This window comes from Petromyzon marinus, chromosome 33 (genome assembly GCF_048934315.1).
Source record: "Petromyzon marinus isolate PM22_M1 ecotype Great Lakes invasive population chromosome 33, UKy_Petmar_22M1.pri1.0, whole genome shotgun sequence".
Lineage (NCBI taxonomy): Eukaryota > Metazoa > Chordata > Hyperoartia > Petromyzontiformes > Petromyzontidae > Petromyzon > Petromyzon marinus.
In genome coordinates, this window is record NC_133699.1 from 5,811,272 (window position 1) to 5,838,975 (window position 27,704).

The 27,704-nt window shown below is 49.5% G+C and overlaps 1 protein-coding gene across 1 annotated transcript; it reads left to right on the plus strand.

Moving 5' to 3' along the window:
• The first annotated feature begins 880 nt into the window (after positions 1-880).
• On the plus strand, positions 881-25,835 carry LOC116948359 (tyrosine-protein phosphatase non-receptor type 21-like). The gene is made up of 8 exons (XM_032964963.2): positions 881-1,613; positions 3,291-4,872; positions 10,326-10,466; positions 12,704-12,898; positions 18,659-18,787; positions 20,858-21,131; positions 23,253-23,416; positions 25,565-25,835. Exons 2-8 carry the CDS (start codon positions 3,883-3,885, stop codon positions 25,691-25,693), a joined length of 2,022 nt encoding a protein of 673 aa, XP_032820854.2. The 5' UTR covers positions 881-1,613; positions 3,291-3,882; the 3' UTR covers positions 25,694-25,835.
• The last annotated feature ends 1,869 nt before the right edge of the window (positions 25,836-27,704 follow it).

Sequence of the window (27,704 nt, forward strand, 5' to 3'; positions counted from 1 at the left end):
TGTACAATTGCATAGCTGTTGTAAAGTGCCTTGCAGTAAGGCGCTATGTAAGACACGATGAGATCGGCGATTTTGGTCATGGGCTATGCTCACATACCCATTGATGTTGTTTGACCATACTTCAGCACGCTGGACAGTGCAAATAAGATTAAGGTGGCGTGGGGGTGGCAGGGGTGGCCCGTGATCGGTTCAGTTACCACTCGATCACTGATGTTAGCCGTGACCGGAAATCAAACTCACCAGGAACCAACGTCCCTCCCTTCACCGCGATGGTGTTCTTAAAAATATTCGAATGATTCATGTGTTTAAGCACTGTCGTGGCTACGTGTTGTGGAATGCCATTTGTCAACATTGCACAATGTTAACTAAAACACCCTTTATTATATATATACAGCACCTCTAAGAGGCTGAATTCGAATCGGGGTTTCAGCCACACATGATTAAACTCTGTACCCTCGAGTGTAGGTAAATTATCGTCTCAGTTATATGTATGTTGAACTTCTTTCGTATCGTACGTAGCCAACCGTGCTAATGGGAGGTGCAGGGGAAGGACAACAAACTAAATTCAAAAGCAGTTATATGGCAGGGGCGAGTATCTCCATATGATAATTAATCACTGTTGACGTCCTCACAAAATAGTAGTTATTTTATCGACCCCCACCCCAACACTCCCGGAGGGATGATGGGCTGCGTCGGCCCACAACCAGGGATTTTAATTCGCAACCTTCCAATGTCGAGCCTCTCGCTCTCCCACTGAGCTACCTGGCCGATTGCTCTGCTTAGTTTCCAGATCATCTCTCGGCGAGGAAGAAGGGACATTTGCCTGAAACGTCACCCATTCTATAAATATGTGTCGTGCGTGTGTTCGTGTGTGTGTGTTTCCTTTTAAGGGCAGTGCATGCGTTTTGGTAGGCCGTGTTAAATGCCCGTACCTGTACAGTAATTTAACACTCGGCAGCCTGACTAGGCGGGGCTGACATTCTTTCAGTTTTCGTTGCATGCCGACCTAGCACTGACTCCTGTTTCGACAGTCATTTAATTTTACACACCCATTTGAAGCCCAAGGCCAAACAGTGCTTGGCGAGGCAAGCGACACCCAACTGAAACTACGCTTGAACACTTGTCAGGTACAAAGGCGCACATTCGCCAGAAACGCAGCTGTGGTCTAATTCGTCCTGTCCTGCCAGGGCCTTCAACACCGTTGACTCGTCGCAATTTTTTTAAGAAGAAGAATTATGATGATGATGGTGATGTACGAGTGAATGAGCGGTTCCTGCTTGTAGAAGACGGGATAATTCACGAATACGAATACAAGGTGGTGGCGAGACGTCTCCCATTCCGCAGCGTCGTCGACGAAATGTGTGGCTGGCTTTCGTGACGGCCACAAACTAAAAAGTTAAGTGGCTCATGGGGCCCACGCAGTTAAAATAAAAAGTCAATAGGCAAGAGCTAATTTCGCCGTCTTTATACAACAGCAACAAAAATCGAAAAAAGTGCCACCGTTTAAAAGGCCCTCACTGCATCAGCTGCTTCTTAATTAAACACGCTTGAATTGTGGAGACAACGCGATCTGCAGATGCTACTGTTCATCATCAACACACCGTGATGTAAAGGTGGGTAGTAAATCTTTTATTTTCGCTCAACGTGTAAACAAAGCAGCAGCAGCAGCAATGGGCTACGATTTTGTTGAAGGTCACTAGCCACTCCACGGCATCTAGAGTGGTAGCTGAGTGGAGTAGTCCGCTTGTTCCACCAGAGTATGCGTGGTTGTATTGGGGTAACTGTGTAGAGTAATCCGCTTGTTCCACCAGGGCACGCGTGGTTGTATTGGGGTAGCTGAGTGGAGTAGTCCGCTTGTTCCACCAGGGTACGCGTGGTTGTATTGGGGTAGCTGAGTGGAGTAGCCCGCTTGTTCCACCAGGGTACGCGTGGTTGTATTGTGGTAGCTGAGTGGAGTAGTCCGCTTGTTCCACCAGGGCACGCGTGGTTGTATTGGGGTAGCTGAGTGGAGTAGTCCGCTTGTTCCACCAGGGTACGCGTGGTTGTATTGTGGTAGCTGAGTGGAGTAGTCCGCTTGTTTCACCAGAGTATACGCGGTTGTATTGGGGTAGCTGAGTGTAGTCCGCTTGTTCCACCAGGGTACGCGTGGTTGTATTGTGGTAGCTGAGTGGAGTAGTCCGCTTGTTTCACCAGAGTATACGCGGTTGTATTGGGGTAGCTGAGTGTAGTCCGCTTGTTCCACCAGAGTATGCGTGGTTGTATTGGGGTAACTGTGTAGAGTAATCCGCTTGTTCCACCAGAGTACACGTGGTTGTATTGTGATAGCTGTGTGGAGTAGTCCACTTGTTCCACCAGGGTACGCGTGGTTGTATTGGGGTAGCTGAGTGGAGTAGCCCGCTTGTTCCACCAGGGTATGCGTGGTTGTATTGGGGTAACTGTGTAGAGTAGTTCACTCATTTCACCAGGGTACGCGTGGTTGTATTGGAGTAGCTGAGTGGACTACCTGCTTATTGCAAATATCTAGAAAATATCCGCACACTCTTTTCCTCCACGTGTTGTACGGACACGCGTGAGAGTGGGTCCCCACTGCCGTCGTCAATTATTGTATTTCACAAACATGCTTTATCTGGCCTAGGAATGTTGCGGGTGGGGTTTTAAAGAGTTGACGGTGGTGGTGGTGGTGGTTGTAGAGGCGCGTGGCTCCAGACCAAGAACATGCAGCAATTCAGCACGGAACTGTATGTACGATTAACTTCTTTCGCACCGTATGTAGCCAACCGTGCTACCGTAATCGGAGGTTCGGGGAGAAGGACAACGAACTGTAGGTCTCTGTGTGAGTCCATGGATCTCTGTGCGAGTCTATGGGTTGCCGTGTGAGTCTATGGGCCTCTGTGCGAGTCTATGTATTTATGTATGTATGTTGATCTTCTTTCGTACCGTACTTAGCCAATCGCGCTAATCGGAGATGCAGGGGGAAGGACAACAAATTAAACACAAACAGCAGTTCTACAGAAATGAAATTTGTCAATCTAGACTTAAAAGTGAACAGCTCCGGTTGCTTCCCAATATCGGAAGCAAGAGCGTTCCAGACGGCCGCAGAAGCGCATCTGAAAGCCCGTGATGCAGTAACCGTCTTTGTTCGATGGCCAGCAGCCAAACGCCGCTGCTGTGGGAGGATAATTGGAGTTCGCGTGATGGAATGCCTGTTTAGTAATGGAATGCGTGTTTACTTCGAAATTGCGCCTGCATGATTACATCGTCTGATGTTTTTACGTGTTTGTCTTGGGCAGTTAAAACCTTCCTGGTGGTGGCAACCTCCTCCCACCCCACAAGAAGATGATTGTGGAAGCCCAGTGAATGAATTACGACTACTCCTGTTGTAGCGGTAGCGTAGACACACACACACGTGGATACACACACACACACGACTAACACACATTGGCGCACACAAACACACATACACACAAACACAAAACAAAACAGAGACGCACATACACAGACACACAAACGCACAGATACACAGACACACACTCAACCGTACAACGACCGTTCGCCGCTAAGTAGCGGCGACGTCATCACGGCGCTTGTGCCAGGCTAGGTGCACATACACACTGCCACAGACACACACGTACGTAGAAACAAAGACAAAGATACAGACACGCACACATGTAATCGCACAAAGACGTGCATACAGACACACAAAGACACAAACGCACCATACAGACACTATTACCCACACACAGAGACACACATACAAACACACGTACACGCAAGTCTAAGGACACGTACAATCAAGACGCACACGGACGCACACGGACACTCAAGAGTCCCACCGTCGCCTCGCGGTCCACCCGCGAGACAGAGACAGCGCCTCTGGTCGAAATGTCGAGGCAGACAAACAGAGAGCTTCTCAGCAATGGGCCCGAGAGCAACGTGACTCCGAAGCAGCAGCCCAATGGACCCACCGCTCCTCACCACGGAATCCTCAAGACCAAGCCCCGCAGAGACCACGCCCAGGGTGTGGACGGGAGGCCGCTCGAGACGACGGCCGATTGCAAGGGCAAGGGGATTGAGCGACAGGGAGACTTGCATCCGTCCGACCGCTCCTCGGAGCAAGTGAGCGGTTCGAACCGCTTCTCTCAAGAGCCAGACACCTCCAAACACTCCCTGGAACGCAGAGGCACCTACAACATCTCCTCAGAAGATGCCGCTCACTCGAACCGCTCCCCGGGGAGGAAGGATCGCTCCCAAGGCTCCTCGGAAGACCTGGGAACGTCCGACCACAGCGCTGGTGCCCGGACCTCTCGCCGCGCCTCGGGAAATCGAATAACGTCCGCACCCTCCTCAGGACGCACGCATCCCTCCCAACACTCCTCGGAAGAACATCCGAGATCCTCCACCATCTCCTCGGGGGGTCTCGGCCCCTCCGCCGACGACCCCGCGGGGCATGGCCACCAGCCCGCAGAGCGCCTCGAGGAAGTTCGGCCTCAAGGCGGCACCGTCCTGAGACGAGGCTCAGCGGACGGGCCGCCGTCGACGGCGCAAGGCTCCTCCATCCTGATACCCTACGTGAACGTGCCCTACAACACGAGGCTGCAGCAGGCGCTGGCCAGAGCGTGCGTCCACGCGCGGGCTGCTCCGTCGCGCATCAGGTCCATGCGCGGCTCCCGGTCCCTCGATCTCCTCGAAGGCGCCGCCGCCGCTCCCGCCGAGGGCGACGGGGACCGAGCGCCGAGGGTGCCCGAGTTCGACCCCGGAGCCAGGTCGTCGGTGAGGCTGCGCAAGTGGGCCAATCCGGGCCGCGAGAGGCCCACGTCGGAGATACTCCTCCCGTCGAAGAACATCCGCTTCGAGAAGCTGGACGGCGTGACGGTGAGGTGCACCCACGGCACGGGCGCGCACGGCACACGATGGGCCAATGCGCACAGCACAACCGGGGCAGCACTCATAGCGTAGTACACAGGGCAGCACACGTACACACAGGTACACCTGGGGCAGTGCACACACCGTAGAACAGTGGAATAACGCACAGTACACACGGCAGAACACACATCATGGTACATACTACACAAGGCAACACACGTACACACAGTACAACTGGGGGATTGCACGCACAGTACACACGGCAGAACACACACATCATGGCACACTACACAGGACAGCACACGCGCACACAGGTACACCTGGGGCAGTGCAGGCACAGTACACACGGCAGAATGCATAGCATAGTACACACTATACAGGATCAGTACACATACACACAGTATTAACTGGGGCAGTGCACACACCGTAGAACAGTGGAATAACGCACAGTACACACGGCAGAACACACATCATGGTACACACTACACAAGGCAACACACGTACACACCACAGTACACCTGGGGCAGTGCACATAAGTCAGTACACAGTCGAATGAAGGCGATACGCGTGGCAGCACACGGCACGGTCTGTGTGCGTGGTGGGCTGTCCCTGCAGGGCCCGCCGCTTTCCTCCCACGGCGATCAAAGCGCACGCATCGCTCACGACAGCGTGGGCAACGACCAAGCATTCATTCAGGAGGAAAGCCTCCTGAAAATATCTCGACACTGGGCGGCGAGGCGTGCACGCGAGGGTCCGTACAGACCTTTGTCAATCCACTGCTACACGCGGGCATATCCCCAGGCCGTGTGGGTCTTTGGGGGGATACTTCACCATACTTCACCACACTGGTCAGAGCGTTTTTGGTGAAGGTGGACGGCATTGCAGTACCGTACAGCAGATGATGTTTCACGTACGCGATGGATGTCGATCTTGTTTAGTCTCAACGCGTATTTGTACAAAGTTGGGGAGTGGTTCGCGCACTGCACCTGGCGATCTGAGTTAGACCCACAGCCAGAGCTAACGTCAGTGATGGCACCTGAAGCGAGAGCCCCCCCCCCTCCCCCGGGGGCTACCCCCCCCTTACCCTCCCCTTTCTCCCACCACAACAGCAGTGGACTGGAAAACGGGCTGAACATGAGCATTAATGTACAGAATCCAAAATCAAAGTCGCACTGGTCAAGCGAACATTGAACAGTCTTTAGAAGTCGTTGGATGAAAACAAAAATCCACATTCCCGTGTCGGGGACCAGTCCATCCATAGAACACCCACCGTAGACCTCCAGCGACGAAGTGCTGCTACTGGCGTTATAGAACGCACGCTGTGACAATGGCACTGCGTAGTTGGCATGGGCCCTGCGGTGCAAGGCATGAAATGGGGCAACCCCTTCTTGTCCAATTCCCCCCACCACCACCACCACCTCCTCCCCTCTCCGTAGCCCGGCGCCTGGGCCCCTCCTCTTACGCGTGGGCCCCGGTGCAGTTGCACCGCCTGCGCACTCGACAGCTGCCACGCCACCACATGCCCACGATGACACATCCGCGGGCGTGTTGCGATGCTTATTTCTTGCAGGCGACGGTTAACCATTCACGTGCTTGGTATTTACGGTGGTGGTGGTGGATATTTGTAAAAGTTGCCCATCAGGGTGAGTGGAGTAGCCAGACCCTGCGGCGGTAGAGGGAGTTAAAATTATTTATTTCTGCAAAACACAACTCGAAAAAAACTTGCAGCAGTTTCATTCAAACTCGTTTGGTACGGCACTCACGTCGTGCCTCTGCGGTTGAAGTGTCTGGCGATCGGGCAGAGGTGGTTACGAGTATGCTGGCCTCAGCTCTGCTTGCACCCCTCAGTGTGGCTTTCCAATAATTCCAATGTCTGTTAATCATTGAAATGTGCACGTGCAGATGGCGAGTCCGCACTGCGCTGTGGTAACGATGGTGCCACCGGTGGAATTTCAACTTGGAGGCCTAGGCATGTGTATGCAGTGAACTCAGGGGTTATGCCTGCGAGGCTTTGGTGTTCTTGTCAATACCAAAATGAATGTGGCTGTCAGCGAGGTGTGGGTATTGAATTAATGATAAACAGATAACAGCCTCTTCTTGTGCCATGTAAAAATAAATGAACAGTTTTAGGCCATCAGCGGATCAGTTTCTGTGGGATCAGTGTTGTCAAGAAACATTTAAGCATGCAAATCTTAGATGAGTTTTTTACTTTTCTTGAATGTAGAATTTTTATTTTAGATTGTTTGGTATTTTTGCCCCAATTTAATTCAATTGTGATTATTATTATTTTACGTCGGGCCATGAAATGAAGAACCCATTCAGAAATGTCATAGGATGGCCCAGACGGTGATGTTCACAGGACATCGGCAAAATCCTTCAAGTGGCCTTCTCATCCTATACACAGGAGGGGGCCCACTCTCCCACACACTCTGGCAAGAGTTTGCTTGTCATATGACGGTCAATAAAAGATATCGAAATTTATTTTCATTTTTAGAACTGCAGTTTAGGCAAATTAATTGCAAAACCGAATGTAATATGATGGGAGTTTTTGGTGTGTGTGTACAATCATTAGTCACCGGGCGGAGACCATCAACTGACTACGCTAGAGAAGCCGGTTTAATCATCTCGAGCTCCCAGTATCGACTTTCTGAGTCTCATCAAAAGCCCGCTTTGTATCTCTGTTGCGAAATTGATCAAATTAATGCCTGAACACCTGTCTAAGCATGTGTTCAGTATAAGACGAATATAGTCAAGCAGGTGTGTAAATCATTTGTCTCATCATGACTGCAAGATACGGAGTCATATTTTCATTTTGAGCCAGCAGACGTAATTATTCATGTACTCATTGATTAAATATCACTATTAAGCTACGGGCATTAAACCTTACGCATGAAATGGATACGTTTAGATTCAAGCAACGTCCATGCAAATGGTGTATCCATTATGCTAATGATCAGAACTAACGAGGCTGATCAAACGAGATGGAAGAAATGAGGAAGGTAGCACAGACATGCTAGTACAGACAAGAAGAACACACAGGATAGTACGTACCAATATTGCACAGCAGACAAGAGAGAACACACGCACAAGACAGTACAGACCAATCAATCGGATCGGATCAAGAGTTCAACCAAGACAGTACAAGAGCAGACAGAACAAACTTAAACGATTATACTCACGAGAAAAAAAACGACGGGCAACATGAAAATAATGAAATTCTTGAATCGTACCGTGATGACAATTCCTGGAATTGCAGTGTGGAATGAATCATTGCATGCCGATTGGGCAATCGTGGGTGGAGGGGGGAGGGAGGATATTATATTGCCCTGTGATCTCATTAAGGAGCCAGAGAGCGGGGTGTTATTAATACGCGCGGGTGAGGCTGTCCGCTCTGGGAGGCAGCCAATTACGAGTGGTGTCGCATGGGATGGGCGGTTGCAAGAACCTCCAAAAACATGATCAGGGGTCTCGCAATGTGACGGCGCTTAATTGCTGTACGTCCCAGGACATTTCTGAATTATTTTTTTTCTCTCTCATAAGTGCAGAAATTGATTTGCACATTGGACGCTGGTGCACAAACACTCATCAGTGGACGTTTCATCCGAAATATAAAAACAGAGGAAAGACATTTATTACTTCCGAATTCTTGCTGACATCTGAACATCTCTGACGGTCACGTGAGCGGGGTAACATTGTTCACTGAATATTTTCCAGGTCGCTGGAAGAATAGATAGCACTGGACTAGGGGCCACAGTCACAGCGATAGGTATACTCGATGCGGTGTGCCGGGAGCGGAAATATCTTCCGGGCCGCCGGTCGACGGGAATGGATGGCCACGTGACTAGTAACCACGGCAATAGCGAGGGGTATACTTGATGTGGTGTGCCAGGTGCTCAAATATTGTCCGCGTCGTTGACTCGGGGTGGCCATCCTGTAACAGACCAAGAGGCAAGAAATACCCATGAGTTCTGCAATGAGCCAAGTGCATATATATATAATTATATCATACAACTTATCGTACAACTTGAATTTATTATTATTTGCTACTGTCATCGTATGTTCTACGTTATTGCCCTACGATAGAGCCGTATGCAAGTGGATTTAAGAGTCGCATGCGGCCTCGGGAGAGACGCCAGTTGGCAACCTGCCGAGTCCTGGACACACCCCGGCTGAAGACTGAGCCTTGCCCAGTGCCGGATTATTATCTCAGTAGCAAAAGTAGCTACATATGTAGTAGTAGCTATTACACATGTATAGGACTACACATGTAGTAGCTACTACATATGTTGTAGCTACTAAATTTCGATTTAAAGCTTTCGTGACTGCAATGATTCATCTTCTTTGGTTCTTTCGGTAAAGTCACGTAGAATGAGAATAAAATAATAAATTGATAAAATAAAATAACACAATAATATTCTCACGACGTTTCGGCCACAACACAAGCGGCCTTCATCAGGTGAAGGGACGAGACTGTCTGGTAGGACAGCGCTGGAGTGAAAGAGCCACGTTCAGATCACGGCCTTTAAGCTGTGTGAGAGGAACAAAGTGCCTTGACAAAGGAATTAGCATATAATTTAGCATTGGAATGGCTGAATGATTAGCTTGTGACTGGTCACAGAAATAGCTATGTTAAAAGTTAAAGCATACACATCCGCAGAGGCACCCCTTGATAAAGGAATTCGCATAGAATTTAGCATTGAAATAGCTAAGTTAAAGCATACACATCCGCAGAGGCACCCCTTGACAAAGGAATTAGCATAGAATTTAGCATTGAAATATCTGAGTGATTAGCTTGTAACTGGTCACAGAAATAGCTACGTTAAAGTCAGAGCATACACATTCACCGAGGCACTTAGTACAAATCAAACAGGAGAATTTAGCATTGAAATAACTAGGCGAATTTAGCATTGAAATAACTGAGTGATTAGCTAGTGACTGGTCACAGAAATGACTATGTTGAAGTCAAGGCCTACACATCTGAGCTATTCACAGTACTATATAGTGAACCAATAAAAAAAACTAAAATATAAATTACCTTAATGTTATCAATAAACTCTATATTCTCCAATCAGCTAAGCTACCAACAATAAGTCGTTATATATTGTAGCTACTACATATGTTGTAGCTACTACTACATATGTAGTAGCTACGGGCCCCGCACTTTCAAGGGCCCCGCGCTAAATGCTTTCAAGCTATCAATTCCGGTTCAGTGATTCTGCATTTGCTCTATTACTATAGTACTATAATGCCTTCAACTTTTATGAACGACTGGGTGTTTAAGGTTATCGATTTGTCGTATAGCAAATGAAAAAATACAATTACTTTACTATTGAAATTAGAAATTTGTGTTTTAATATTTGCGTTTTTATTGTATTTAGAGCCGCTTTATAACATATGCTACAGGTCCCGCACTAGCTTAATCCGGCACTGGCCTTGCCTGCGGGCGTTTTGCGTGTGTGCAGAGACCCAAGAAGTACAACACGAGCACGGGGGATTTCACGAAGCCGAACGTCACGTCTCTACCCAGGATGAATCTGCCCGGGGTGCCCAACTTCACCACCGTCAGCCGGAGGCACACAGGAGACAGCCCCATTGCCGACCGGGTAAAGCACCGGCGGTCACTCTCACGCACGTCTCGTCTTATTTTAATTCATATACAACGTCTTGAATCAAGGCGCTAAACGGGAAGTATCACATGCCTGCCAACCCCTTACCAGTGCCCTACCTTTTTACAGACCAATTCAGACCGTATTGGTCATCATGGGGAGCGGTGGTGGAGCAGTTAGCGCTAAGCTGCGCTGTGAACCCGGCGACCCGGGTTCGATTCCCGCTCACGGCCAACACCAGTGACGATTATCTGAACCGGTCTTGGGCCTCCCCTAGGTCGACTCAGCCTCAAATGAGTAACCTGGCGCGGTGTGTAAACATCACTACTGGGGAGACAAAGGCGGTCGGGCGTGGTGCTGGCCACCCACCCCCTCGTGTACCGTTCCGGCCTTTATAGGTGCTCGCGAACAGCACTTGCCCCTACAGTCTGTTAAGGCTACACGGGTGATCTTTTTTTTTTAAATCTCAACGTTCATCCTACAAAGTCCCATCACAATGGAGAAACACACGCAAACAGACACATTTTGTGTGTGCCCCTATTGAAACGGCTGTACACCGCATGGACCTGAAAAACTAAATTTCCCTGTTACAAGAATACGGGGTAAACCGTATGGGTTGACAGGTATGGTATTAGCAATTTGTACAGCAGAACGGTGTGATGACGTGAGATGAGTGCATGAGAACTCATCGTGCGTGATGCATATGATGGTGTGTGAAATAAACGATGGCAAAAGATGACAAATGAGTGGTCGATGATAATGATCGGATGGGATGGATGGGTAGGGAAGTTTGGACGTGAGGGATGATGGAGTTAGTGATCGGGAAGGGAGGGGGGAAGGGGAGTTGGGGTAAGCAAGGGATACGAACAATTGACAGTGAGGCTGATTGTTTGACACGTATGTACACATACAGTACACGTACGGCATGGGTATACGGTACGTATGCTTTACCTGATAAGATAAAACATTGTTTAGTTTTATTTGTATGACTTTTTTAAAGTGATTTGTTTACCTTCTCTATACTTTGCACTCCTATCGTGTTTTTTTACTGTTGGTTGTTGTGACATTCTGACCCGGCCCCAACTGGACATCTGTGAAAACGAGCTTTATAGCTCATCGGATTCCTCAAGGATAAATAAATATTCTGATTCTGATTGGGGTGACTGACAGATGCACCACTTGCAGTCCTTTTCCCTGTGTAAAGTCGCGTGCTTTAATATCGCAAATCTTACCCCCCCCAAGCGTCTCTCTTCAGAGCTCTAAATAGAGACAAGTATGACGAGAAAGCTTTTATCTGCATCGGGCCGTAGATATTTCATCCACATAATTTCCCGCCCGCCCGCCCGCCCGGCTGGCTGCCGGTCTTACAGACGATTGGCAATGTAGTTGATGAGACAAAACTTACATACCATACAGGCGACATTTCACTGTCATGTTCTATAAAGGATAAATAATGCAGAGTGACAGAAACTCGTGTGCATATTAAATTGTAAGGGGTAGAGCGGAGTTGTCCCGTCGCGCTGCGAAACTGGTGACCCAAAGTCGATTCCCGGCCACGGCTAACATCAGTGGCGAGTGATATCCGAACCATTGCTGGTTCCCCAACCCTCCGATGATTAACCAACCTGTACGGGACCAGCACGGTGAAGTATGGTCAAACAACCACCCTTGACTGCCACAGTGTGGGGGAGGCCCTCGACCAGCAGTGGATTGACATTTGGCTGTAATTTTGTTCATTGTTAATTTTGTTTGGCTCATAATGGCCATGTCATTGCACTGAGTTGGTATTGTTGGAATCCTGAATTCAAAGCCAGGCAGCTATCCATGATCAACAAACTATTAACAAGTTGTATCCAGAAAAAAACCGACATAGAATGTGGGTATTCACTTAATGTTGTCTGCCCACGCTATGTAAACGGCGATTAAACTAATCAATGTAATCTGAGGAAATTCACATTGAGAGGACATCATGATTTTAAGATTATTAGGATTAATTTCAGGATTTTAGCATTATTACCAAGACAGACATTTGAGCCACACCCAGATGGTGGTAGTTGTGGTGGTCGTGGTCAAATTGGATGTCACATTGCAACTACGCTGCACTTGCCGGATCTGGCAGAAGAAAGGACGCCACGGGGAAGTGCGGCGATGACAAACAGTATCGTCCGTGATGACCTCTCCTCGTTGACCCCGCGTCCTGAAATTGATCCGCCGACTGTGCGATTCCCCACCAGGGATCGCAGCTGGCGGAGCGGGTGCGGCGCGGGGATGCGGCACAGGAATTTGGGCATATTCCGTGGGGACCCGGGGAGCGAGCGTCGGTGGTGGACTCGGAGAGAATCCGGCAGCCGGCGTCCTCCACGCCAGCGTCTGCGCCACAGTCTCCCCGGGGAAACGTCACGCGGCGCGCCACCTCCTCTCACGTCCGGGTAAGCAGCGCACAGCGACGCGTGGATGCGCAGAAACACAGACGCGCGGACACGCGGACACACGGAGATGCGTAGAGACACAGGTGTGCGGACACATGCAGAGACACAGACGTGCTGACAATAGACACACACACGTTTGGACACACAGTTGTGCAGGCACGTGGCCAGACATGTCCATGCTTGGAAATACAGACATGTGTATGGATGGACAACACACGTGAAAACACATGGACACATTGATACAGGAACCCATGGGCTCAGGCACATGAACACACAGGCACCTCTGCACACAGACACGGGGTTCTGTGGACAATTCAATATAGCCGCTTAGTTCTCTGATTCACGTGGACGCTTTATTGTAGGTTGGAACATGGGTCAGACACACACAGACACTCGAACAAGTGGTCACTCTAAGCCTACCACCCTGTTTCCATAGGACACATGACCCGAGTTTGAACTCGATTTGCCATTCTGGCAGTAGGCTAAAAAAATCGACTTCATTTGGCTGCGAATTCGGGCTGCGGCCAGAATTTTCCACGCCGGGTTTGCATCGAGGCATGGCCTGAATTCTCTACATCAGAAACAGAATATGCCACCAGCTGCGTCAATCGCAGACGGTCTCGTCTACGGGAACACACTTTTAAAAATTATATTTAATTTAACATATGATAACATTTAATTTTGTCATGAAGCAAACCTTAATCTTTGACTCGCAAATATGTCTTAGGAAAAGTTTATTCAGTTTCACAGGGTGATCCATTTATGGATAACCGCGTAAAGTAACAGGGAGACTTTGTAGAGACAAATAACATTGTATATTTCAAAGCCTCGATTAACACATGAAATCTCTCGACATTCCCCCGACACACTTCGTCCCGTATTACCAGTGCAGTGATTTGCCCAACAGCATTCAACGACTGCGTAACGCCGAGGTCATTTGAAAGGAGAGGTTCATTGCAGGTCTGTGGGGTATTTATGAATGGATGCCCCCTTGCATTTCTAAGAGCTGCCCAATTCACGTGACAGAATTCCTGTCCGGCACGAGCTGCCCTTCAATGGGGGTGCTAGGATAAAATGAGGTCAATTCACTCAGGTCAACTCAGCCTAGCTCGAGCCATATTGGGTCACGTGTCCCGTAGACACTGGGTGGTGAGTAGTTTCAGGTTGACAAACAAAGACAAAAGATCCCCCGTAAAGCCTTAACGGACTTTTGGGGCAAGTGCTGTTCGCAGGCATCTATGAAAGCCGCCACGGCAGATGAGGGGGGTGGGTGGCCAACACCACGCCCGGCCGCCTTTTTCTCCCCATTGGTGATGTTTAGACACCACACACCAGGTACGCATTTGAGGCTGTGTCAACCTAGGGGAGGCCCAGGACCGATTCAGGTAATCGTCACTTGGTGTTGGCCATAAGCGGAAATCGAACTCGGGTCGCCGGGTTTGTAGTACAGCGTGCTGACCGCTGCTCCACCGTTCCCCATAAGGGTGACACCATATAGAGAGGCACAGACGTGTGAGTGGGCACCAACGCAGCCGACACCGCCGCTACGCTAACAGGATGCGACAAGAAGCCGTGCAGGCTCACGCAGCCCCTTGTAAATAATTAATTTACATTTTTGGAGAAAATATGAATAATACACGAATAAACATTTTACAGGGCAATCCGCACTGAACAATATTTCAAACGTGCCATGAGCTTTTACAGCCTACGTTTAATCCGGTTAAGTTTTTTGGTAAAAGGTAAAGGCGCACGCCTGCAAGTGCTTCTTCACGCCACTGCTGGCGGAAAGGGCCGGCAGTGTGCCCACACTTTACCCCGCCACAAATCACCTGCCGGCTCCTGGCTTGCCATCGAACAAAGTGCGCTCACCACATCGCGCGCTTTCAGATGCCCTCCTGCGGCCATCTGAAACGCTCCTCCTTCCGATATTGGGAATCCACCGGGAACGATGCACTTTTAAATCATCTCGATTTTAAAACTAATTTCTTTAGAACTGATTTACGTGTTTAGTTTGTTGGCCTTTCTCCGCACCGCACCTGCGATTAGCACGGTTGGTGCGGAAGAAGTTCAACACACATGCCTACAGCTGCGGCGGAACCCATTTCCACCGCTCGGTTGGGCAGAGTCGGAGGAGGGAATCAAGAAAGCTTGCCCCGTTCATTCAACAGCCGTGCCGTGGAGATAGAATGGAACCCGGCGACCTCTGGACTGCAAGACCAGCGCGCAGCCAAACATTTCGCGACGACGGTGTGCCAGCGTTTTAAGTGTACAAGACGCACGAGTATGGTTTATGTACGGGGCGAGGGGAATCAGTGTTGCCACAATAGGCGACTTGCCTCATTCCAATGCTGTCCAAACGAGTTATGTATAAGGGGTGTGGCGAGGGCCCCGACGAAGGTTCGTGTAGATCCTAGGCAATTCTCTTTCGTAGGCCTTCAGCGATAACTCTCTGGAGATGGTACTGCCGCTGCCTCATGTTGCTACACTCGCATCACTGTTCGGAATGAGATCGTGCGAACGGTACCAAAAAAAAATCTCTAAAAGTTAATCTCCGATGTTAATTTCTCTCACCTTATGAACAAAAACCCACTGACATTGACGTAACTCTGCCTCTTTGTATATACACTCTGACTATATTTGCTGTACTCTTTGGGTTTTTCGGTAAAGTCACGTAGGTAGAAAAAATATCAAACAAATCACAACGTTTCGATCGCAACACAAGCAATCGTCATCAGGTGAAAAATATGTCGGGAGAGCTGCTGAGGCAGGAAATATATGTTTGCTATGTATAAATATATTTATTTATTTATTCAAGAAGATATCTTGATTTAAAGCTTTCGTGACTGCAGGGATTCATATTCTTGGTTCTTTCGGTAAAGTCACGTAGAAGGGAAACAATAAAATAATAAAAATATAAAAGAATAAAATTCTCACGACGTTTCGACTGCAACACAAGCAATCATCATCAGGTGAGAATTTTATTGTTTTATATATTTTTTTATTTTATTGTTTCCCTTCTACGTGACTTTACCGAAAGAACCAAGAATATAAGATATATTGGCTACATTTTTCATCATTCTAAAAAAAGATGTCATATTTCTTTTTCGTAGTCCCCTTTTAGTTTTCGTAGGCCCTAGGCACAGTGCCTACTGCACAGCTGTCAACCTACACGACTTACCCGTCCGTATTCTTAGACAGGGAAATTGAGTTTTTCAGGCCCATACCACTTACCCGTCCGTATTCTTAGACAGGGAAATTGAGTTTTTCAGGCCCATACCACTTACCCGTCCGTATTCTTAGACAGGGAAATTGAGTTTTGCAGGCCCATACCACTTACCCGTCCGTATAGACAGGGAATCGAGTTTTGCAGGTCCATACGACTTACCCGTCCGTATTCTTAGACAGGGAAATTGAGTTTTGCAGGTCCATACGGCGTACAGCCGTTTCAATACCGGCAAAAATCTCTACGTTTAGTGTATTTGTTTGTTTCTTCCTTGAGATTGGGACTTTGTAGGATGAACGTTGAGATGTTTCAGGGGCACGGGGTGACCAATAAGGTCTGAATTTGTCTCTAATAAGGTAGGGAGGGCACTGATAAGGGGTTGACAGCTGTGCTGTACCGTGCCTATTAAATATCACGGCCTTGGGTGTGGCTGCCCACATTTTGCCCCACCGCCGCCACATCTTTTTTTTAATCATACAAAAAACAAGACATGTCACATTTCCATACTCTTTGGTTCGTTCGGTATCGTTTCCTGGCCGAGGTGGACGGGACGGCGATTCTCGTCAACGCTGCAGTCGATTGGCGTCGCAACGGAAGGTGAATTTGTTGGAGGCTTAATTAATATTTGGTCAGAGGGAGTTCGTTCAAAATGGCACAGCTAACCACTGCTGCTGCTCCGCACACAGACCCTTCATGCGAAGACTCCCCCCCCCAACCCCCACGTAGACTTGTGGAGCGTGAAGGAGATTCGCTGTTAGTGAGCACCTGTTGAGGCTGCTAAGCTGCACGAGGTGGGGAGGGGGGGGGATTGCGGTCTGGTCAACATACTAAGGCAGGCCGACGTCGTCTTCCCAGCACTGACGTTTAAAACCCACACCAGGTAGCGCGTCAATTAAGTTAACTCGGAGGAGACATTTTTATAGGTTCATAAACCACTTGCCGCTGATGTTATCCATGAGCAGGGATCGAACCTAGGTGACCGGGCGTGTGGTAACCGAACACGAATTACTGCATGCACGCACACAGTACTCACAGTACACACAGTATATTTACTCACAGTACACACACATCACACACGCACAGGACACACACACAGTACACACACACAGTACACACACAGCACATACACACAGTACACACATCACACACACAGTACACACACAGCACACACACTCAGTATACACACATCACATACACACAGTACACACACATCACATACATTAACAGTACACACACCGCACATACATTCACAGTACACACACACACACAATTCACACACACAGACACGTGTGTGTGTGTGAGCTTAAAATACCAATTTCACCCAAGAGATCATCTGACATAACTTGATTTTGCAGAATGTCAACTACAGTGTATAGTCGTGGCCTGGGTAATTAACGAACAACATTAAAGGGGCCGTCCATAAATGACGTCACGCACCTAGGGAGGGGGGTGTCAGACATTTGTGACGATGTGTGACGAGGGGGGGGGGGTGAGAAATGTGACGTCACATCAAAATGCGCAACTTTAAATAAATAGACAACACGTTCTACTTAATTAAATAGACTTTTTAATAAATAAAAATATCCAACAACATCAGAGTGCAGCGACACATTAAATACGCACTACAATGACAATAGTTTAAAGCGATTTGAAGCATGTTTTATATCTTGGGGGGGTGGGGGGGGACAGAGCTTTGTGACGTCATATTTGAAGGGTGGTCTGACTTTTTGTGACGCCGTGTGACGAGGGGGGTGGTGGGGGGGGGTCAAAAATCGTCCAAAATCGCGTGACGTCATTTATGGACGGCCCCAAAGTGGTTACACTTCAACATTACTATGTCCAAGGTCATCCACGAACTCACTCTCATCCTTACGTCAACCCGTCTCATCTCAACTCTACTCTCCAGCCAGGGGTTGGTGGATCACACACAGATGTCGTGGTGGCCGTCTCAGAGGTTTTCATCGCCTGGCTCGCCAGAAGGCAAGTCACAGCAAGTGGACTAATCGCCATCTGGACGGGGATAGAGCGTTGCTGCCTTACGCGCGTGGATTATCCCCGCTTTCCTCCCGCACGCACAACGATAATAAACGCGCACGCTCACCATGAATTCGCTGAAAACATTCAGAACGTCGAAACGAAACGCATCACGCACGACCGCCTTTTCCTCCCCAGCGGGCAGTGTTTACACATCACACCAGGGCACTGTACTCATTTGAGGCCGTGTCTACCTAGGGGATGATGGCCCAGCACCGGTTTCAGACAATCGCCGTTGACCGTGAGTGGGAATTCAAACTGAACGAGAGAGCAGCGCGCTAAGAGCCAGCGCCGCCGCTCCCCTCTCTCACTAAGATCTCCCGCCCGCCCCTCCGTATCGCTGTTAACATTCTGGTGCGGTGCCTGTGCTCTTAGCGAATAGCACCTGTGCGGAGGCCGGCCACGGCGCGCGCTCTCACCGCCACGCCTGCCCCCACGTCCCCACCCGCCACCTCGCGTCCGCAACCCGCGCCTCTCGCCCGCTCATTGCTTTTGCCACGCAGGTGCGAGTGAACGGAGAGATGTGGCACTACATCGCCACCCAGTGGCCCCAGCCGCACACGGAGAGCGACTTCTGGCACATGGTGTGGGAGCACGGAGTGAACGTCATCGCGGCTCTCACGCCGGTTCAGGTGAGCTCGGCGGTGACCGGGTTTGTTGGCAGACTTTGGGGTAAAGTCACGTAGAAGGTGAAACAATAAAAAAAATAAACTATATAACAATATGATGATTATTTCAACACAAGCAATCATCATGATGATCATCATCATGATGACGATTGCTTGTGTTGCAGTCGAAACGTCGTGAGAATTTATTGTTTTGTTTTTTCTTATTTTATTGTTTCCCTTCTAACGTGGTGACTTTACCGAAAGAACCAATACTATGAATCCCTGCAGTCACGAAAGCTTTAAATCTAAATTTAGACTTTGGGGTGTTTCTTTTCTCTGTGGAGTTCTCTTCCCACCCCCACCGTCCCTGTTCTGCATGCATTTCATCCGGGGGTTTGACACTTTACTCCCGCAGCTAACAAGAGCACACAATCTTGATTTGAAGCTGTTCGTGACTGCAGGAATCCATAGTTCTTGGTTCTTTCGGTTAAGTCACGTAGATGGGAAATTAATAGATCCCATATATATAAATTCTTGTTGCAGCGGCTCTTTCTCCTACGTCAGCTGTGTTTGTCTCACCTGATGACGGTTGCTTGTGTTGCCATCGAAACGTCGTGATCTCTTAATTTTCTATCTACGTGACTTTACCGAAAGAACCAAAGTTACAGTAAGGAGCACACAATTTAACAACCGGTCTCAGCCAAAACATTCCACAACACTGATATTTGTGTTGTGTTTTACCTGCACGTTATTAAATCGGAATTACACCGCAGCAACATCGCCCTCCTCGACTGCAAAACACTTGGCGGGACCCTCCTGGCAACTAGTATTGAGACTCAAATGAGGCTCTCCTGGGTAAACAAGCGTGATCATGACTTAAAAGCTTTCGTCACTGCAGGAATTCATATTCTTTGGTTCTTTCGGTGAAGTCACGTAGATAGAAAAATAATACTGAAAACAAAGTGAATAAAAAATTATATTAAAAAATAATACAAAAATTCAAGTGAATTAAAAATAATAAATAAAAATAAGAAAAATAACAAATAAAAATAATAAACAAAATAGGAATAAAAATAAGAAGGGGCGGCTCCTAAGAAGGAAAGGCGCGGCACCTAAAGGTGTTTGAACTTCCCTGTTGATTAAAGACAACGAGGGCGCCGATTCAAATCGGGCGCGGTTCGTCCACTAGTTAATGTGATGATTATTTCAACGTGAAGATACAATTTTAAGTCGTTCATACATGAAACCGCTGCAACGCCACAGTCTGATTTGTGCCTTGGGGAGGTCTCGGGGCGGCTGTGAAGGCGTCCGAGTGAGACAATTCCCTTCATTCCTTGCGATGAGCTTCGCATTTTACCCACGCCGTTTGAGACCCATGCAGGGTGGTGAAAAAGGCGCCCGTGGCTGTGATGAGAGACGACGCCACGACGCTGGGTGGCACCGTGCAAATAGAGCAGCTCACGGCCTACACGCGCCAGGCGTTTGGCAGTGTGAAAGGGGTTGTGTAATCTTCTTTGGTTCTTTCGGTAAAGTCACGTAGAATGAGAATAAAATAATAAATTAATAAAATAAAATAACACAATAAGATTCCCCACGATGTTTCGGCCACAACACAAGCGGCCTTCTTCAGAAGAAGAAGGCCGCTTGTGTCGTGATAATTTTATTGTGTTATTTTATTTTATTAATTTATTACTTTATTCTCATTCTACGTGACTTTACCGAAAGAACCAAAGAGGATGAATCCTTGCAGTCACGAAAGCTTTAAATCGGGTTGTGTAATGTGGACTTGAGGGTCATGGGGACAGCATTTGAGCGCTTTGTTGTTTTGTTTCGTATTGTTACTAAACGCCCCACCGTTGGTAGATAAGACATTTACATCACTTTCACAGGAAGGCCAATAACACGACGAGGTTTTTTTTTTCTGAATTAGAACACCCTCTTATCAGAGGTCACTCGCAACAGCCCCACCTGGTGGAAAATGTCACGAGCCGCCACCGACTCAAAAGACTGCAGCACTAATACAATAACAAAAACAACAACAACAACGGCTGCGATTGCCACCTTGACCGAATGCGCCACGCGGTTCCACCGCAGGTCGCCGGGGAGGCGAAGCCGCAGCGCTACTGGCCGCGACTGGGCTCGCGGCAGCGCCCGTGCGTGTACGGGGACCTGGCGGTACACGCCACCTTCAGGGGCACCACGGCGGCGGGCGGCTGCGCAACCACGGGTCTGCGCGTGACGCACGCGCCCTCGGGGAGAGAGCGCAACTTGTGGCACCTCCACCACCCCGAGTGGAGCCGCGGCAGCGATGGCGACGGCGACGCCGACGACGGCGACGACGACAACAATGGAGCGGAGAGGTTTCTGGGTGAGTGACGTCTGTGGCATCGTGGCTGTGGGGGGAAGGCCTTCATCCAGCAGCGGATTAATCATGGCCGGCGGTGACGGTGATGTCCGACCTTGCGGACGCTGCGAATAGGGGGCATATGCGCAGTCTGGATGTAAGCACGCCTGATATAAGCACAGCTCTCATATAAGCAACACACGCGTACACGGCGCTGGCGGTGGGGGAGGGGATGCGCAGGGAAGCTTCTGATGTCAGCACACTTCAGATATAAGCGCACGTGCGCTTGTTCCCAGGGTGTGTGCTTCTGCTCTAGCAATCATTTACAGTTATTCGTCAATCCACTGCTGGATGAAGATCCCCCTTACTCCTTGTTGGTTGTCGGGGTTGTTAAACCATACTTCACGACGCCGGTCAATATGGGTTAACAAATTGATGGGGGCACGCAGGACACGTTGAGATATCACTCGCCGCTGATGTTAAACCATGGCCGGGATCGGGCTGGGATTGGCCGTGTTCATGCTCGCCGCTCGCCCTGCTTCTCGAGGAGTGAGCAATTCACCCAGGGACGGATCGTCTCTGGGCGAGAGACGTTTTTGTGTAGCCGGCAGCGCGCAGAATCCCGAAGTGAAATTGCTCTGCGTTGCAAACGGAGCCTCAAAGGGAGCCCACCCACGTGTTCACCAAGTTGGAGTTCCCGAGCAAGACCGAGGAGGCGGTGGTTGGAGAGGTGGGGGTGGCAGGTGATGTTAACAAGCGAGCGGGACTGGGGGGGGACTCGGAGAAGAGTCGTGAAGAGTACCGTGGGGTGAGGGTGGTTCTACGCCACGGCACGAGGCGACGGGGCGACTGATAGCGATGACGTGACCGGCGTGGTTGAGGCGTATTATTTTCGCAGCGCCGATGAATTCGGCGATAAACGAAGATTGATGATGCCGTGGCGGGCGCGCGCCGTCGTTTTGTGACTTTGGCCGGTCGACAGCTGCGACAGCTGCGGCGGCGGCGATATGTTTGGCAATATTATTTATTTATTTACGTGTCGGAGCAGAGTTGTCAACCGCATTCATTTTAGAAAAATTGCCGCGGAGGTGGGGGGCCTCACCACCCCCCCCCCCCCGCCCTCTCGAACACAGAGCTCCTCGTGTAGACTTTAATGACGTCAAGAGAGCGGTGAATGGGCCAGACGCAGTTGCCCCTCTTGAGCAATCGCAAGCGGATGGGATTGGCCAAAACCCTCGACGTTGGCCGCTGGACGGTTCGTGGGTCGGGAACGCAGCGCCACGTCACAACGAGGCTTCGCCCCCTCGTCAAAGGCGCGGGCGTATTTTGTCGAACCGTTTTCAGACATGAGTTGCCACTTTCAATCTTAAACGGAGCTCACTTTGTTACAAACTCCCCCCCCCCCACCCCCCCCCCCCAAAAAAATTAGAAGAGACAAATTTTTCCAGAGGGAACCGATATTCCCAAATATCAGTTCTTGGGGCGGGTATAAATAATAATCATTCCTAGGGGAACAATTATTCTGGACGAACGGATATTCTCGATAACACCAGCTACCAAACCGTGCGCTGTGGACGAAAATCCCGTCAATCTAAATGCCACGACGACGGCGAGCAGAGCGAGTGCGTGCGCCCGCCAAGCTGCTGACGATGGAGACCTCCTCAAGCTGTCCACACATGACGATCCACGTGGAGCTATCATTTGTGGCCAGGTTTGCTTCTGCAAAAAGAAGCTAATAGCTCAGTGGGCTTTATCTGGTAAAACAAAAAAATAATTTAGTTTTATTTAGTTTTTTTTAAAATATATTTTTACACTTCCTATAATTTGCACTCCTGACGTGCTTTTGTAGTGTTCCTTGTTGTAACGTTCTGACCAACCCCTACTGGACATCTGTGAAAACTAGCTTCATAGCTCATCGGATTCCTCCAGTATAATTCTGACCTCTTCACGATCTCCGCGACGATAACGATCCACCTAGATCCCGCACGCGAGTTTATTTCACCGCTCGATCTCGCCTCGTCCGATAAACCCTCTGTGCATTTCCCCAGCGGACAATGTCATCAGCTCGACATTTTGAGTCGTGTTATTAATCATCGCCGGCGGGACACTTCGTCCCCCCCCCCACCACCACCCCGCCACGTGCAGAGTTCCTGCAGGAGCTACAGTCGGTGCGCAGGTTGACGGGCAGTATGCTGCCTCCGAGGACGCCCCTGCCGCCCACGCTGGTGCACTGCGCCGGCGGCGACGACGGCCCTACAGGGGTCCTCATCCTCTCAGAGCTCATGGTCGCCTGCCTGGAGCAGAACGTGGTCAGTCCATCATCAACAACAGCATCATCATCGTCGTCGTCGTCGTCATCATCATCCGCCGCAGCAGCAGCATCAGTATCAGCAGCAGCAGCAACATCAGCAGCAGCATCATCATCAGCAGCATCAGCAGCATCATCAGCATCAGCAGCATAATCATCAGCATCAGCAACATCATCAGCAGCATCATCGGCAGCAGCAGCATCAGCAGCAGCATCAGAATCATCATTATCACCTTGACTTATCCACTGTTAGATGAAGGGCTCCCCGTGCCGTCACCATCTCTCACGGTCCCGCGATGCAATTTATCTCTTGCGGGCGTGCTGACTCGGTCGCTCTCCTCCCCACGGTGGCCGTTCTCCCACGAGCATTCCCCCGGCCACTCGGACTGATGGAGAGCATGAGCGAGGTGGCCGGGTGGCTCAGGAGTCGGGGCACTGAACCTGCGCCGCTGACTATTCTGGGTGTGAATCTGGGTTTCAGCCACCGATGATTACACCGAGTTATTGAGGGTAGCGAGCGGATTGTCTTAGCCTGTTTACCAATGATTGCACAATAAATAAATCGCAACAAGTTTGGTTTGTTAATCAATTTGGCTAAATTCCTGCATCGAGGATTAATATAGATGTTCTTTAACTTCCATGTGGCAACATTTTTCTCTGTTGCAGGGCACGTGGGAAAGTGCCCCCCCCCTACCCACTCGTCGTGTGGCTAAAGAGTTCACTCGGAGGAATCTCAGAAGTAGTTCTATGACATTCCCTTCCACGGCCCATTCTCGCGTGAAATGCGAGTGGACACTTCATCTCATAACGTGGCTCTGTTGGCACAATTTTCAATACGTTTGGGAAACAGACGAAACATTTTTTATTTTATTTTTCAGTCTTAATTGTTCGCCGCATCTGTGAAAACAATCCCTGGGCAGGTAAAGTTTCCAGGATGTAATATATTTTTTTTACAAAGCACCGACACGGACAAAGGGGTGCTCGCTAACAGCACTCGGAGGCGATCTATCCTGGCTAAAAGGGAAATGTCTCCGAGTTTTGCGCAATCGGTACACACACGGGCTGGGTTTTTTTCCCGCCCCCCCTTTACGAATGAGGAAATCCAAACGCATTCTTCTCATTCGAAATAGGCAGGCAACGCAAATAAATAACCAAAAACTAAACAGTTGTGAAATTCCACAAAATGCATTCTTCAAATCGTGTGTTTTTTTAAGAGTGGCAGGTATAGGCAACCACCACTATCAACAAAAAAATAATTACAAAAGGGGCATACATCACAAAACGCTTTGCAAGATTAATCTTCGCACGACAGGTAAGTTCGCTCATCGTTTGTCATGTTTAGATGTGCGATTATAAGCAGCTGAGGCTCACCGTGGCTCCAGGTTGCGGAGGCTACAAAACTCCACTCTAAGTTTTTCCGGTCTCAGGTGCAGGTGGATTTGTTGAGAGGCTGGAATGCGTTACCATTGGCTTCGTCATCAGCACTTTCTCACATAGAGGCCCATAGACTCGCATAGAGACCCACAGACTCACACAGAGACCCATCGACTCACACAGAGACCCACAGACTAAAACTGATGCCCATGGACTCACAGAGGCCCATAGACTCGCATAGAGACCCACAGACTCACACAGAGACCCATCGACTCACACAGAGACCCACCGACTCACATAGGCATATAGACTCACACAGAGAACCACAGACTCACAGAGAAGCCCATAGACTCACATAGAAGCCCATAGACTGGAATGCGCTGACGGTGGCTTCATCATCAGTGCTTTCTCAGGCAGTCAGAGTGCTTGCAGCCCCCACCAGTCTAAGTGGAGTCCAAAAATTGCGCAGCAGCATTATCACCATCATCGTTGGTGTATTAATGAAATCTTCGATAAATGGTGAGTGTTTTCTTAACTGGAACTGGGCTGCCCTCTTCACCAACCCGCGCTGAGACATGTGGTGAAGTTTGGTGAAGCAACCCCCTTGACTGACACGGTGCATGGCGAGGCCTAAATCCAGCGGCGGACCGGCAAAAGGGCAGCGCGTGTCCACATTGCACACAAACTCCTCGCCGTTTATTCTCGTTCATTTGTTGTTATTTTCTTGTGCTCCTCCATCCGCTCGCCCCCGTGCGCACCACCCCCTCACACCCAGAACGCCGACGTCCCGCAAGTGCTCGGCGCCCTGAGGCAGCAGCGGCCTCACCTGGTGCCCACGCTCGAGCACTACAAGTTCGTGTACCGCGTGCTCGCACGCTACCTCGGCAGGTCGCGGCTCATCTGACTCGCGTAGACCCGGGGGGAAGACTCGCGGAGACTCGGGGAAGGCTCGCGGAGACCCGGGAAGGACTCGAGCAGACTTGGGAAGACTCGCGGAGACACGGGAAAGACTCGCAGAGACTCGGGAAAGACTCGAGCAGACTTGGGAAGACTCGCATAGACTCGCGGAGACCCGCGGAGACCCGCGGGGAAGACTCGCGGAGACTCGGGAAGACTCGCAGAGACTCGGGAAGACTCACGGAGGCTTGCGCCGACAGTCGTTTAGATTACTTGGGCACCACCAGTGTCGACGGGCGACACCTCTCTTTTTGCCCACAGAGACCGCTCTGTGGGAGATAATAAGACGTTAAATCCTGTGTGGGCATGGTGACACGGGTGGCCGTGTCGGAACACTGAGCTGGTACTGCTCTGAGATGTTGGATTCATGTCTAGGTGTGTATGAGTGTCTCTCTATCTTGGGTGATTCATAGTGGCGGTGTTCCAAGAGCTAAGTCAGTACTGCAGAGGTCCTTTGGGTGATGTTCTCCCAAGTGGCTCATAATGGCCATGTCCTAGAACTAAGTCAGTATTGCTGAGATTGCGGGTTTAGGTCTGAGGTTTGGTGTCATTTTCTCTTGGGTGGTCATAATGGTCATGTCAGAGCACACCGCCTGTACTGTGGGAATCCTGGCTTCAAATACAGGCAGCTATACTAGAAAGAGTTTTAACGTTTAACAGGTTGACTGCGAAACACGATTATTTTTTGTCCACTTTAAAAGCTTGTGCGAGCCAGAAATTTAAAAACTAAAATAAAATATATTTCAGATGACTGGGACATGGGGAACCACTCTTTAGCTGAGCCACCTAGAGGGCCCTTCCCTGACACACGGCAAGACGCGGGGCTCTGCCAAACGAACATTCCTTCTGCTCGCGACACAACGCTGATAGCACAATATGAATATCATCGACGCTAATATAATACGAAAAAAATATAAATGAATTCGAGGAGCGGCATCTGCAAAACACCGTGCCCATTTCCCAGCATTGTGACGAAGGTTCCCTGTCATTTAATTAATTTGACAAACTTTCTCATCGATGGACTACAGGGGACGATGATAACAACGTGCTGCATTCGTGTCATCATCATCGTCGTCGTCGTCATCATCGTCAAGACATGAATCCGTGAGTGTGAAGCCAATGGTTGAGGTTGCAGACGGCTCGCCAACGGTGATTTGGCTTCACGGGATGGTGCCCAAGGCCCTTTGGGGTCGGCGCTAAAAGCCGCTTCATCTCACGAGGCGGCGGTGACGATGACGGTGATGATGATCATGGTGGTGGTGGCGGTGGCGAAATCTCACACAGGACAATAACGGAGGATTTTCTTTTTTTTTTTACGAGCGCTAAACCAACACGGTTACGTGCCGAAACGTTGGGGGGGGGGGGGGGGGGGGTTATTGTTTATTAAATCGGAGCGCGCACGCGCGGGCTGAAGCTTCACAGCGATCAGAGTTCACGTGCTCGAGAGCGAACGCTGACACGGACGTCTGGACAAACCGGACCGAGCGAACAAAGCCCCGGAACAAAAGTTACCTCCCGTCTCCGCCTACGAAGAAAAAGGTGTCATTCAGCGCGGGGGGGGGGGGGTTGTTGGGATAAAGAGCCAAGTTCACCGAGCGGGCGTCTCATTCGTACGACTTGCCGAGTCCCACCGATAATGATAGCATAAAATTATTTAATGTTTGATTTTTGTTGAAAATTAACGTCTTGATGATTGTACGTCGAGAGTAAATAATCAGGGATTAATTTCAGCCGGAGCATCTCTAAACCAGTGACCCGCAAATTATTTCCACACCCGGCTTCACCACATCAAGTATTCCTTTCGCTGATGGCTGTGCCTGCTGGTCACGTGCCACCTACTCCAGTCTATCAGTGGCCCAATTATAATCGGTGAGAAATGAAGCTCTGGAAATAACGATTCGCGAGCGAACAAGTGGAAAAAAATTACCTCAACAGAGTAGCCAAAGTTATAATTTTCG